General features: G+C 31.5%; 1 protein-coding gene across 1 annotated transcript; it reads right to left on the bottom strand.

The window, feature by feature from the left end:
- Window positions 1-12,573: 12,573 nt before the first annotated feature.
- On the bottom strand, window positions 12,574-12,738 carry IWZ02DRAFT_380000 (uncharacterized protein; the record flags this gene model as incomplete). Its single annotated transcript, XM_066765079.1, has 1 exon — window positions 12,574-12,738. A coding segment is annotated over one exon (165 nt), but the record flags the coding sequence as incomplete, so codon positions are not given.
- Window positions 12,739-14,711: the final 1,973 nt, after the last annotated feature.

Here is a 14,711-nt window from a genome sequence, read left to right as displayed (position 1 = left end):
TCTAATAAAGCCATCCCCCTAGCATAAATATTAGGTAACCTTAAAGTTATGTAAGTTAACTTAAACTAGAATGCCTAGGCTATAGAAGTAGCACTCTAGGATACTCTCTAATTAGGCATCTACCTAATATTTATCTAGGAACTATAGATAATACTATAAGATAATATAGCTAACATATAATTAATCTCCTACCCCTCTATAATATAAATTCTCCTAACCTTCCTATAGGGCTCCTATCCTTAGATGATGCTCTACCTAAATAAATCCCTTACCTAAGTTAAGGTAAATCCTTACCCGGATATTTTCCCTAGCCTAGACTACCTTACTATTAATTTAACCTATAGAGAAGACACTATCCGCGTAGTTAATATCTATAATAAGGTAGAATAAGGTAACCTATCCTCCCTATATATAATAGAAAGAGTTATTAAGTATAGCCCCCCTACTATACTAATAATCTACGTAGGGGACTTTAATGAATACCATCTAATATAGGACCTACTCTCCCCCTAATCTCATAAAGTAGAAGCTCTATATAAATAGATTAAGGAAAACCGCCTTAAACTCTAAAACTAGCCTAGAGCGGGTATCTTCTTTCATATAGGGATAGAAAGGGAAATAGTTATTAACCTCTCCCTATATACTCTAATAGTTGCCGCTTAAGTAATAGACTAGCAGTTATAAGAGAACCCCCTATCTAACCATAACGCTATTCTATTTACTATTACGTACGACGAGTTTTAAGATATACTAATACTACTACTACGTTTTAACGTTAAAAAAGCTAACTAGGCCTAGTATAGGTAAATCGTCCGAGAAGAGTTAGATAAGATTACGATTCTACTCATCTAAGCCCTTCCTAATAGGGCATAACACATACTCTCTAGTAGGACCTTATAAGAGGACCTAGACTAACTTAGACGAAGCCTTATAAAGGTAATAGAGATAGTAGCTAAACGTAGCATCCTATAGGTAATACCTAGATAGTAATAAAAACCCTAGTAGTCCCTACTCCTTATAGCCTTAAGGATAACTACTATATAAGTAAGGTATAGGGTATATTAGGACTAAGTTACATACGTATAAGCATAGAATACATATAACATAGCTATTAAGTAGGTAAAATAAGAGTATTAGAATAACTTCCTTATAAAAGAAACACCCTAGTCTATCTATAAGGTAATAGTATATATGAAATTAACCTAATCTAAGTAGATCCCCTAGATATATAACCTTTAAGATTAACTCTAATCATTATATAATAGTAAGTATGCTACCTTCTATTAGAAACTCTTCCCCCTACCGCTATACGTCCCCCTACGCGACTAGATAAACTATAAGGAAGGGCTATAGGACTAGCCCCTCCCTTATAGATAAGGAAGTATAGTATACCTACTCTTATAAGATTAAAGGTACTACCCCTAGGCTAGACTAGATCTACTAAAGGATGATTACTAAGGCGTATAACGCTTCTCCTAGAAAATTTACCTAGGTATACTAAACCCTCTTTACGTATAGATACTACCTAGAATACTAGAGAGAAGCGGTAGGAGTAATACTTAAGAAACTAGGGAAACCTAATTACGTAGACCTAAAAGTATATAGAGTTATCTCCCTACTTAACTACCTAGGAAAAGTCCTTAAACGTATTATAGTAAAACGTCTTAGAGTACTTATAGAAGCTACCTACCTCCTATACCTATCCTAAATAGGCGGACGACTATAGAAGTTAGTATTTAATATAGTAATAATCCTAATACATATTATCTAAGACGAGAGGAGGGCATAGTATAAGATATTAACCCTATTCCTTAACGTATAAGGCGCCTTTAATCATGTAGCCTATAACTAGCTCTTATATATAATAGGGGAAATTAGGCTCCCTACTTCCCTCCTAGCATGGGTAAAGATATTTACTAGCGGTTAATAACTCTAGATCTCCTTTTATAGCTAATAAGAGGACCTTTATCTAATAGTTTTAGGAATCCCCTAAGGAAGCCTAGTCTTACTAATCCTTTTATTTATATACGAAAGCTCTTTTCCTCTCGCTTAGTACGATTCCTCTTATATATTAATGATGTTTTAATCATAATCTCCTTAACTAGTTAGAAGAAAAATGCGTAGATCCTCTAGTAGGAAGTAACCTAGCTTTTTCTACTTAGAACCTAGTATGCCGTTAATTTTAATAAAGATAAAATAGACCTTATCTATTTTACGAGCTCGGACGAGGCTAAGGAAGCTATAATTATACTCCTAGGAGATTATATAGTGTAGCTAAAGTAACTCATCTAATAGCTTAGGATATAGTTTAATATATACCTATTATTCTAGTAGTATACGATAATTTAAAACGCCTAAGTAAAGTAATTACTTAGAAGACTCATGCGGCTAGCTAATATATAATAAGGACTATCCCCTACTACTATCTAATAGCTATACCTTACTTATATATAAAGTGTAGTAGATTATAGGTCCCTAGTTTTCTAGTAGGTTAGTAGCTCTAAGATACTCGGACGAACACTTTAAAATAGCGGACTACGCTAAATCCTAGGAGCCTTCTACACCTCCCTAATTATTCCTATAGAAATTAAAGTAGGCCTTCTCCCCCTCTACCTTAGGCGGAACATGTTACTTTAAGCGTACACTATAAGACTCTTTAAACTTAGTCACTAACACCTAGTATATATAATTATTAATAAGTTTAAACTAGAGAGCATACTAGGACGCTAGATATAACTTAAATATATCTAGAACATAATTTTAGACCTAGTAATAGGTACTAAAAGCCTAATTAAGCATGGTTCCTTTTCCCTATAGAAAAAGACTATACTATATGAAGTTAAGATTAGCTACCTCCGAAAGGAATAAGAAGCCTAAGTATATATTAGATGTATAGGACATACGACTTAAGCAGTCATCCTATACTCTAACGCTTTATCTATCCTAAAAGGAAATAGAGTAGGTATAGGAATTATAGCGTACGATACCTAATAAGATAGTATAAGAGTAGTAGTAAGCTATAGAGTAAATACTAGACTATACTAGCTCATATATAATAGAGAACTAGAAGTACTTATAAGGGCTATAGAGCTAGCTACCTAGAAATAGCTAGGATAATAGATTATAGTATATATAGATAACTAAGCTATACTATACTGCCTCTAAACCCCGTCTAACCTACTAGGTTAAGGACTATAACTTTAAGCCATAGATGTAGGCTACTTAATTATAGCTAGATAAGATAGTCTTACCTTCTCATAGGCCCTAGGCTACATAGGGATTAGAGGAAACCTATAAGTAGATGCCCTTATAAAGGAGGCTACTAGGTTACCCCTAGAGAATAATAACTTAAGTACTACCCTACTTAGGATACACGTACGATAAAGAACTATAATAGAATAGATAGTATATACTACATAATACTAGGAAGCATAGATAATACCATCCTAGGGGTTATATATATATATCTTCCTATCTATACTAAGGACGTCTATCTAACTCCCTAAGTATAGATAACTAGACGTATTAGCCTACTTCTAACTAAAACTAAACTATAGCTACTTTAGAGCCTACCTATTACGGTTTAGTAAGATAGACTAGGATAATTATAGCTATAATAATACCGCCTAATAAACACTATAACATCTTATTAGTAACTACCTACTCTATAGCTCTACTAGGAGAGAAGCTATATAGGAAGCGCTTAAGGCGTATAATAATAATAGTAGGAAAATAGCCTCTATACCCTATAGAGAGCTATTCTAAGGAGAAGTCGGTCGATAATTTATACTTAAATTCGTACGTTAGATGAAGGTTTCTACTAGGGTATAGTATATGTAAATAGTAGACTAAGGGAAAAGAAGAGTAAAAAGAAGAAGAGAGAATCCATTCTAAGCTCTACTAGTAGAGTGAATAATAAGCTCCATGATCCCTCTACTTATAGTTCCTATAGGTACTACCCTAGAACCCCTCTAACTAAAGATAATCTAGGAAAGGACCCCTTTATCCGTAATCTACCTAATACCCTCTAGGCTTATACCCCTCCTCTACCTTATATAGAGCCTCTACTAAGACCCTAGCCCTCTAGATTAGAAAGGTATTAACATAGCTTAGATGACTACTCTATAACTACTCTAGCTAAACCTATCACGAATCGTTAAACGGCTAATATGTAGGCTTTAGCCCGAAGGCTATCTACTTAGTCGGACGTATATAAAATTAAAAGAATTTAATTAAAGTTAAGTAGAGGAAAGATGAAGTTAAGTGAAGTCTTATTAATTATTATAAATATAGAAGATACTATGTACTCTACTATCTTCTATATGTATTTATATAAGAAGTAAAATGAAATCTAAACGATTAAAATAAGAACTAAACTCTCTTCTTACTACGCGAATTACTACTTCGGTTATGTTATCATAATAGATAAAAGAATTAATCTTTTTATTATTTACGCGAATTTCCGTTAGTTACTAAGTAGGCTATATAGCCTTAGTAGTATTATTATTTATTAGTATAGCTAGCTTACTTAGCTTAGCTAGTTTACGCGGCTTAGTTATGATTTACTTCGGCTTATTAAGTGATTACGCGGTAGTATGCTTATATTACTAGCGTTATCTTACTTATTAGCTATCGCGACATTCCCCTCCTAAGAGAAAGCCTAAGTTAGCTTATTAGGTAGGTGCTTACGCGGATGACTAACTAGCGCTATGTTAGTAAGGGCGTAAAGTATAGAACTACTAGGTATATCTTATTATTAGGTTTATAGTTTAACTAACCTTCTTTACCGACCCTTAATAATAATACCTACTCTACTTATCTCTACTCCTTATCCCTTCCTTTACTCTTAATTCTCTTACTTAAGTAAATAGCTTAAGCTAAATAATAGTAAGTTCGCGTTTATAGTTAGTCTAGAATGCTTAACTAATTATCGCATAAAGTATCTAATTAATCTCGTTACTCCTAGTACGTTCACGTGAATGTAACACCTTAAGAGGAGGGTAAGGCTACTTAAGCCCGTTACGTGACGCATTACGCGTAATTATCTAATCGTATATGTATTTTAAGTCTAAAAAGGTAAAGTGAAGCTAACTAGTCTAGGTATAGTACCTAGCTCCTAAGAGCTTACGTACGTCGCTATCCTACCCATAAATCCTTATATGAATATTACGTAAGCTAGTTTACCTACCTTGCCCTTATATACGCGTTCTAGTAGCTATTATGTTATGGAGCTATCTAGTACACCTTCGTGTAAAGGTGATAATAGAAGTATTATTCATCTAGCTACTTTACCTATAGAGTCCTTAGTAGAACCTTTAGATTAGGACTTAGAGGCGGATGCTACTAATAAGTCTATAGCTTTCATCCTACGTAAGACTTTTAAAAAACTAGCTAAGGTATGTCATACTATTATTCATCCTCACGTAATAGCTAACTAACTTATAGAAGTCTCTTAGAGGTAATAAAGCTAGCTAATATACATTATACATGTTAGGTCTTAGTAACTTAGCCTATTATGCGGTTATTACGGTTTCTAAGAATCATTTTAACCTTACGTCTATAGAATCTCGCGCTTCTTCACGTAATGCTTATTTAATCTAATATATAGGTATTAATTAGGCTGCTAGTTATACTAAGTATTAGGATAACCTCTCTACTTACGTCTTTTACGGTTACTATAAGTTACTAGGTTTCCTATAGGGTTATTACGTAAACTATATCTAGGGTACTAGCAACCTAGACTGTACTATAAGTGACCTTATAGGTGCTCATCCTCTAAATTAACGCGAAAGGCGTAAGGATAAGATATAGCCTAGGTAGTACCTTACCCTTTACCGTGTAATGGATGATTAAGTTAATAATTTCTTATAGGATTCCTTAGAAGGTCTAATAAGGCCTAAATTTAAAAAGTTAGCGCTAGACCCTACTAATAAGGAGGAAGAAGAGTAGGGGTATAAGGGATAAGGAATAAGGAACTAAATTAAAATAGGAGTATAGGATAGGCAAGAATAAATTAGTTCGTACGGAAAAGAGGTTATTTACTATAGCGTTAGAGGATTCTTTTTACTAGAGGATAGGTAGGTTAGTTATTAGATTACGTCTCTTCCTATAATTCTTGTTAGAGGAAGGCCTTTTTCTACTTTTTATTCATTATCTTAATCGTATCTAACCTATTAAACCTAATACTTTAGAACTCCGTAAGTAACTTTACTCGCGCGGATAAAGTTAACTTCCCATTCTTATTAATCATTAATGATCTCGGGTTCTAGTTCGGTGTATCTCTATTATAGTAATAGGTCTATAGCTACTTTATGTAGGCGATTAGCATGGAAAAGGTTTATAACCTTCATGCTTTTTAGAAGATCTAATTCGTACGAATGTCTTTTCATTCTAGTAATCTTAAATGGTCCCGCGTTCGGAGAGTCTAGCTTAAGATTTAGCCGGTCCGTCATCTAGCTAGTCTTCTTTATATAGACTAAGTCTCTAATGCTAAAGTTAGGCGTACGATAGTATTTATTTACTTATTAATAATTCTTTTCTTATAATTAGCGAATTAATTTATAAGCGTATTCGTAGGCCTCTTATCTTCTTTTTTAAAGAGACTAAGCTATAGACTGTGTTCTGCCTTTAGGTAAAGTGTTTATTGTTATATAAGCGGTCTAGTCATAATATATACGTAGTAGGAAGCTAAGATCTACTTCTACTAGAGTAAGACCTATAGCCTTATATAGGAGAGTAGCCTAAGCTAGATCTATTAATGGTAAAAGATTAGACTAATCATTTTAGTAGTAATTTATAAAGGGTCGTAGTTAGTATACGAGAACCTAATTAACTATCTTAGTAATCCCGTTTATCTAAGAGTGATAAGCTGAATTAAAGTACTATTTAATGCTAGTTAACTTATAAAGTTCTTTCACGAAGGCTGAAATGAACTAGGGACCTCTATTAGATAGTATACTTTTAGGATTTCCGAAAATGCGGTAGATATAGTTATAAAATAGCCGAGCTACTCCTTTAGCATTAATTTTCTTCATATAAGGTAAACTAAAGGTCCTTTAAGATAACCGGTCTATAATAACTAGAATATAATTAAATCTATTTTAGTCTTATAGTATCTCCTTAAAATCTATAGCTAAGTGTTCCTAGGGGCGGTTAGGGATTAGTAAAGGATGTAGAAGGCTAGGTATCTTATTAGTAAATTTATAGTTCCGGTAGTAGATATAGTAGTTTCAGCTATATCTCTTAATAGTATAGGTCTAGCTAGGCTAATAATAATATTAACGTAGTAACTTTCGCATTTTATTTATTCTAGGATAGGTAGTAATGTAGGTAGTATATATTACTTTAATTATTCTTACATGAAGGTTATCCTAGTTAGGAATAACTAATATGCTATAGTGAAGAAGTCATCTATCTTATAATTTCTAATATGATTTATTTTCCGGTTAAAGGTAAGCTATTTCTCTCTATGATTCTAAATCTAGATTTTCTCTATTCACGTAGAGAAGTTCATTAATAAGGATTATTAGTAGTGAAATTTCCGGCTCCATTATCGTAAGTAGAACTACCTAGGAAGTAGGAATGAGATACTACTCTTATACGGCCTTTACTTTTTCCTTTTAAGTCTTAAGCTAATCTTACTTTCTTATAAGGATATTAGTAATAATGTTCTCTTTTCCCGGTCGGTAAGTAAACCGGACTTAGTACTTAGTAAGTTATTTAGCCTATCTCGCTTATCGTACGGATAATTAGTATTTAGAAGTAAAGTATTCTAATGCCTAATAGTCCGTAATTATAAGGAAAGGTTTATAAAGGCCTATAAGCATAGATCTCCATTCCTCTAGTCCCTACATAATAGCTAGGAGTTCTTTATCTAGTATTCTATAGTAAAGTTTAGTGTCTAACATTACCTTAGAGTAAAAGGATACCGGCTTCCATTCATAATTAGTTTAATATTATGAGAGAACCCTAGTAATAACTCTATTACTTACGTCTATTTCTATATAAGTGTTAAGAGTAGGATTATGGTTTACTAGAAATGATTTACTACATATTAGTTTCTTAAGATTTCTAAAAGATTCTTCTTTAACTAGCCCTAGTTATTGCTATTTTACTTTTAAGCATGGTTTTTCTAGTAGCCGGCTAATTTATCTATAGTTAGGGAGGAATCTCTAATAGAAGTTATAGAATCCTAAGAAGGACTAAAGAGATTAAAGGGTTATAGGTAATTACTAAGTGCGAATAGGTTTAATTTTTTATAGGTCTATTAAGATACCCTTAGTAGAGATAATATATCCTAGAAATTTCGTGTAAGTAGTTAAGAGTTTACTCTTTTTTATATCAGCTTATAATCCCGCTTTACGTAATCATAAAAGAACTTTAATAACGTGTTAAGTATATTCGTGCGGGTTTTTAGAAATAATAAGGATATTATCCATAAAAGTATTAATAAAATCATCTAAATAGTTAAAGAGGACTTAGTTAATAAAACATTAAAAGGTAGTAGGCCTATTACTTAGCCTAAAGGGTAAAACGCGGTATTTAAATAATCTATACCTTATATGGAAGGTAGTATATTCTTCTAACTATTCTTAAAGTCGTATTTAATAGGCAGCTTATTAAATGTCTAGTTTTATATAGACCTTTCCTTTACCTACTCTCTATAAGAGTTCTAAGATAAGAGGTAAAGGATATAAGTCTTTCTTTATCTAATTATTTAACCGTTAGTAGTTAATATAGATTCGCTAACCGCCTCCGGGTTTTTTTACCACTAATATGGGAGAGGTGTAAGGTACGTAGCTCTTAGTAATGAATCCTTTTTTTAAATTCTCTTAGACGTATTTCTTTACTACGGCAAGCTATTCTAGAGACATTCTATAGATAGGACTTAGTAGAAGGCGCGGAGGGCCCTTATACGTGAGAGAAATTTAATAATTAACTCCCGCATAATAAGGTAGTAGCTAATTAGATTCTTATTTTAAAAAAACGTCGCGGTAGTTTTTATATTTAGAAGGTAAATGATTATTAAGGTATTTATTAAAAGCTTTATCTTTAATAGCTTTATTAATATTATCTAGTAAAATAGAATAAAGGTCTACTACTTCTATTAATATTTTTATAGGTAGGTTAATTTCTATAAGAGAAGTAAAAAAGGTTTCTTAATTATTAAGTTTAATCTCATCTAAGGTATATATTAGTAAGATTAATTAGTTAATAGATTATAGTTATTTTATCCGCGGAACTTTACTTTATGTAGATGTTTTTAGGATGTTTAAAAGATTTATAAAAGAAATTCGTCCTAGGGGATCTAACTAAATAAGTTATTAGTTACGGTAATCTAGGAGAATATAGTAATAGGTAAGGAACTAGCGGCCTAAGATAATATTATAGCGCCTAATATCTAGTATAAAGGCGTATATTATAACTAGCTAATGTTAGAAATAGAATTATAATTAATAAATGAAATTAAGTTACTTATTTATACGTTAGTTAAACCTAGAGACTTTAAGGTTCCTGCTAGTAATCTTTCTTTTCTTAACCCCTAATTCCTTAAGTTATAGAAGGAGTTAGGGGTGAATAAAGCTAGATCTATTTATGCTAGTATTAACTAGGGCATGAATAGGTATAGCGTAACTACTAGCTATAATTATAGTTTATATAGTAAACGGGTATCCTCTAATAAGGTCATAAACGTTCACCTATAAATTAGTAATTTATAGAGCTCTAAGTTTAAGTCTTAGGGAGGAGACTTCCCCTAAGACTTATCATTTTCTAATAAGGATAAGTTAGTTTCTAAATTCGTACGCTCTTCTACTTCTTCTTCTAGTATAGCATCTACTATCTTCGCTTTAGTTTCTAGATACTACTAGATAAGGTGTCTAAATTTTCTATATTAGTAATAGGGTCTAATATCGCCTTAAAGTTCTACCTTTCCTTTATATATTAGATTTTCTATTATCGCGTGAGGAGTAGATCTCTATAATGACCTAGAAGAAGGTTATTCTCTTAAACTTCTACTTATTAAAAGAGTAGATTTACCTACTCATTCCTATTATCATTTCTTTATGCGGTCTTCCTAGGAGGATGAAGATACATTTTTACTATTTCGGTACTTAATTATACTTTACGTGATAGGATACGCCTTTTAAAGATATTCTTTAAATAAGATGGAGTTATCTTATTTAATACCTACTAAATAAGTTTATAGTAGGGGATCTAAAGAAGAATAGAAATCCTCCTTCTATTATTCGTGTAGAAGATTAGCCTCTAAAGCTAGGTATATAAACTCTAACTAGAACTTCTAAAGATCTATAGGAATTTTATAATAAAGGTCCTTTAACTTCTTCTTTATATCCTTCTACTAGTATGGATTCTGAAATACTTACCTAAGCTAGTAATATAAGTTAGTATCTAGTACTAGATTATCTATCTTTATGCGGGTATATAAGAATAGTACTAGATGCTATGCTACCTTACCCTATATCCTTAAAAGGATATAACTCGTAATAGCTTCCTTAGTATCTATAGCGGTATCTCTTTTAAAGTGGTCCTTATTACTACGGATTTTATTATTTATAAGGAGTCGCTAATACTCGTACGTAGGGTTTTAGCCGTTCGTTAATTCAGGTAGGTTAGGCACCTTTAGTGTATGTTTCTTCTTCTTTTAGGATCCATTCCCTTCTAAATACTATAAACTTATTAAATCTATAGCATCTTCACGTAAGGGAGTTTAAATGCTTATAATCCTTTTAGCTAAGTTAAGAATAACTTATTTAAGAGTCTTAATTTATATTCTCACGTAAACGGTAATATCTTAGGTTAGTCCCTTTATAAGGGGAGTAATCTTAAACTAATAGTTACTAGCTTCTTCTAGTAGAATATACCTAAAAGCTTCTTTAACCTAGAATTATATCATATAAAATAAACCTTTCTCTTATATTTATGTATTAAGCTTAACCGGTAAAAGGGAATAAAAAGATTATAATAAGAAGGGGAGCGCCTATCCTCTTCCTTCCTTAGATTCATAAGGTAACTTAGTACCTCTATGTGAGGGTATTTATTATTAACTACTAGATCCTTCTTAGGTACTAGTTACATAGGCTTAATTCTTAGCTATACTATCCGCGTATAGAATAGTCTTCTACTTTCTTATAAGTAGGTATAGAGAGGATACCTCCTTAAGATTTATATACTACCCTATAGTCTTATAAAGACTTCTATAGTTAATATATACTTAATGCTCTTTAGTCCTTAGATAATACTAATACACCTTACTAAGACGACTTAAATTACCTTCTTAAATAATAGATGGTCATGTATAAGGCTAGGGCTATATATATAGTATACCTAGTTTAGGTATTCTAACACCTCCCTTAGGTAATAAAAAATAGGACGGGGATAATACCTAGAATGATCTTCTATATCTATTATGAATCGTTAAACGGCTAATATGTAGGCTTTAGCCTAAAGGCTATCTACTTAGTTAGATATATATGAAATTAAAAGAATTCAATTAAAGTTAAGTAGAGGAAAGATAAAGTTAAGTAAAGTCTTATTAATTATTATAAATATAGAAGATACTATGTACTCTACTATCTTCTATATGTATTTATATAAGAAGTAAAATGAAATCTAAACGATTAAAATAAGAACTAAACTCTCTTCTTACTACGCGAATTACTACTTCGGTTATGTTATTATAATAGATGAAAGAATCAATCTTTTTATTATTTACGCGAATTTCTATTAGTTACTAAGTAGGCTATATAGCCTTAGTAGTATTATTATTTATTAGCGTAGCCGGCTTACTTAGCTTAGCTAGTTTACGCGGCTTAGTTATGATTTACTTTAGCTTATTAAGTAATTACGTAGTAGTATGCTCGCGTTAAAACTAGCTAGATAATGACCTAAATTACTTTTATCGCCATATAATTTATAATAATTAGGGATAGATAATTAATCTTTAATCTTTAGCTTACGCTAAAGTAGGACTATATCTTCATGTATAGGACGACTAATATACATGTTAAGCGTATAGTCTCTAAGGATCCATATAATTTATTTACATCCATAAATCTTTTTTTCTACCTACCCCCTGTTCATAATATTAATATAGGATAAAAAAAAAGATTACGGGAGGGTTAGTTAGTATAGATATGGCTATAGCTATGGCTATGGCTATGGTTATGGGTTATATAATTATACGTAATAATAAAAAATTATAGATGTTTCCTGCTAATTTTCCATTCTAATATCTTTAAAATTTTTACTTAATAATTGCCTTATTATTAGGGTAGTAGAAAGTAAAAGCTAAAAAGTATTTAAAGCTTTAGGGTTTCCTAGTATATAGCTTGATTTAAAGAGCACATTATGAATTTCATATGCTTAACCGAATTAAAAGCTCCTAAAACACTAGGATTATAATGCCGTTTAATTTTTTCTATAGAATTACTTTATAAGGCATAACTATTTTAAATTAGATAACTCATCTAATAACCCTACTACTTATTTATCTCTCTCGTCTATTCTAACACTATCGTTTAAAATAGAAACAATTTTAATCTAGGCTAAGTACTATAAAGCCTTATGACTATGTAAAGGGTAATAAGTAAAGTAAGGAACTAGTATATTAAGAATTTCTTCTTTAGTACGTAATCTATATCTACTTACACTACTAGTTTCGGTATATACTTTACCTATTTTAAAATAAGATACAATTAAATTTAACATATATAAATCCTATATTCTTTAACTTATTTTAAACATAATAGTATAATCCTTAACTGTTTTTCCTATAGAACTTATACGGGTTTTTATAAAATATGTAAAAGAACCTTCCCCTATTACGAAACCTAAAATTTAAAACGGATTTAAGCTTTATATCGCATTTACATTAATTAAGTTAGGAGTAGTTTTAAATTCTATATTAGGTAAAGTACCTAATTATGCTAATTTACCTAATAGAGTTTTAGATAAAGGTTTATTTAATTTATTAATTAAGGAAGCTAATTTTAAGAACCCTATCACATTAGTATAGACTTTTTAATTAATAAGATTTAGAATCTTATAGAAATATAAAAAATTTAGAGATTTAGTTATTTATAAGGGGTATTCTTTAAAATGATTTATAATAATAATAAGTTATGATCTTAATCTTACTCTATATCGCGCTTCTTTACCTACTATCGATATGGAACCTACTAAAAAGAAACTAGCGTCGTCTTACTCGTTAGCTATCGCGATAAAACCCTCCTACTCCTAATAATAAGTAGATAACTATTTAGCGGTAAGGTAAGGACTTAACGCTATTCGTCTATATAGTATATCTAGGCTAGGGCGGCATATAGAGCTCTATTATTAGTAATAATATTAATATATAGTCATCTAATAGTAGTAATAGGGCTAGATTAAATTATAAGTAACATTAGTATAGATTAAACCTAGGTTCTTTAGCGTTATTTATTTTCTATAATAAGTATTAGCTAACTATACTAGCTAGCTAGAAGATGTATGCTACTAGTTAAAAACCTTACCCGCTTTTTTCACCTTTATAGGTGCTAAGAAAGGTATTATATAACGCTAACTAAAAATAGTACTATTAGGGATAGTACTAGAACGCTATAGTAGAGCATATATATAATCTACCTTACCTATCACCCTATACTATATTTACTTTTCTATATATACCTTTTTCCCGTCCCTCTTCCTTTCCTTACTCTTACTTCATGCTACCTATCTACTTAGATAATAGCGGGAAGGCTAGTTCTTAGCCCCCCCCCTTACCTAAAAAGAGCCTAGATAAACTATCTATCTATAATAACCCTATACTAATATTATACTAAGAATTACACCTTATCGTACGATATTCTTTAGCTAGGCATCCCTACTTACCTTATAAACGTACGCGGGATCCCCTATAGATAGCTCTATCTTAGATAGCCTATAGCTCTAGTAAGACGTAAAATAATTAATTAATTAATCGGATATACACTCTTCTTTAGTTTAGCTACTACTTCTTAGAAAAAAGCCTATGCGTTAATAAGTTATTACTATACATAAAATTTTTAAAAAATTAAAAATCACCATACCCGCTATAACTATATAGCGCGGGCTCGTACGTATATAACTAAAGTTAGAAAGTAAAAACCTACCCTCTAAAGTATCATACTATAAGTATACCTATACCTACCCCCTAAGGGAAGGCCCTACCTAACCTAGTTTCCCTTCTACTAGACGGCCGTAACTATAAAATCTAGGACTCCCCTATACCGCTCGGCCTACCGCCTACTTAACTAGCTAATAAACCTAAGGAAATAGACTAGGATACCCCTATACCGTCTAGCCTACCGCCTACTTAACTAGCTAATAAACCTAAGGAAATAGACTAGGATTTTCCTATAAGCCCTCTCCCCCTATCATCCCTACTACTTATTATACTAGGCCTAATTAAGAAATAGTATACTATACTAAAGAGAACTATCCTAGTAGACACCTCTAAACCTAACCCTACCTACTAAGGAAAAAGGACTAGGTTTAGATTTCGTCTAAACTTTAATACTACCTAGGAGGTAATTAATATAGTACTCTCTTACATCCTATATGTAATAAACCTTATATATAATATGAGTAAAAAGTAAAGACTCTATAACCTTAGTAACGTCCTACGGGATTATACTAAGATAGGTCGCGTAGGTAATACATTATTAGTTCTT

Source organism: Phyllosticta citriasiana (genome assembly GCF_038021145.1).
Source record: "Phyllosticta citriasiana strain CBS 120426 chromosome Unknown IWZ02scaffold_8, whole genome shotgun sequence".
Classification (NCBI taxonomy): domain Eukaryota; kingdom Fungi; phylum Ascomycota; class Dothideomycetes; order Botryosphaeriales; family Phyllostictaceae; genus Phyllosticta; species Phyllosticta citriasiana.
This window is presented reverse-complemented; position numbering and strand designations above follow the sequence as displayed.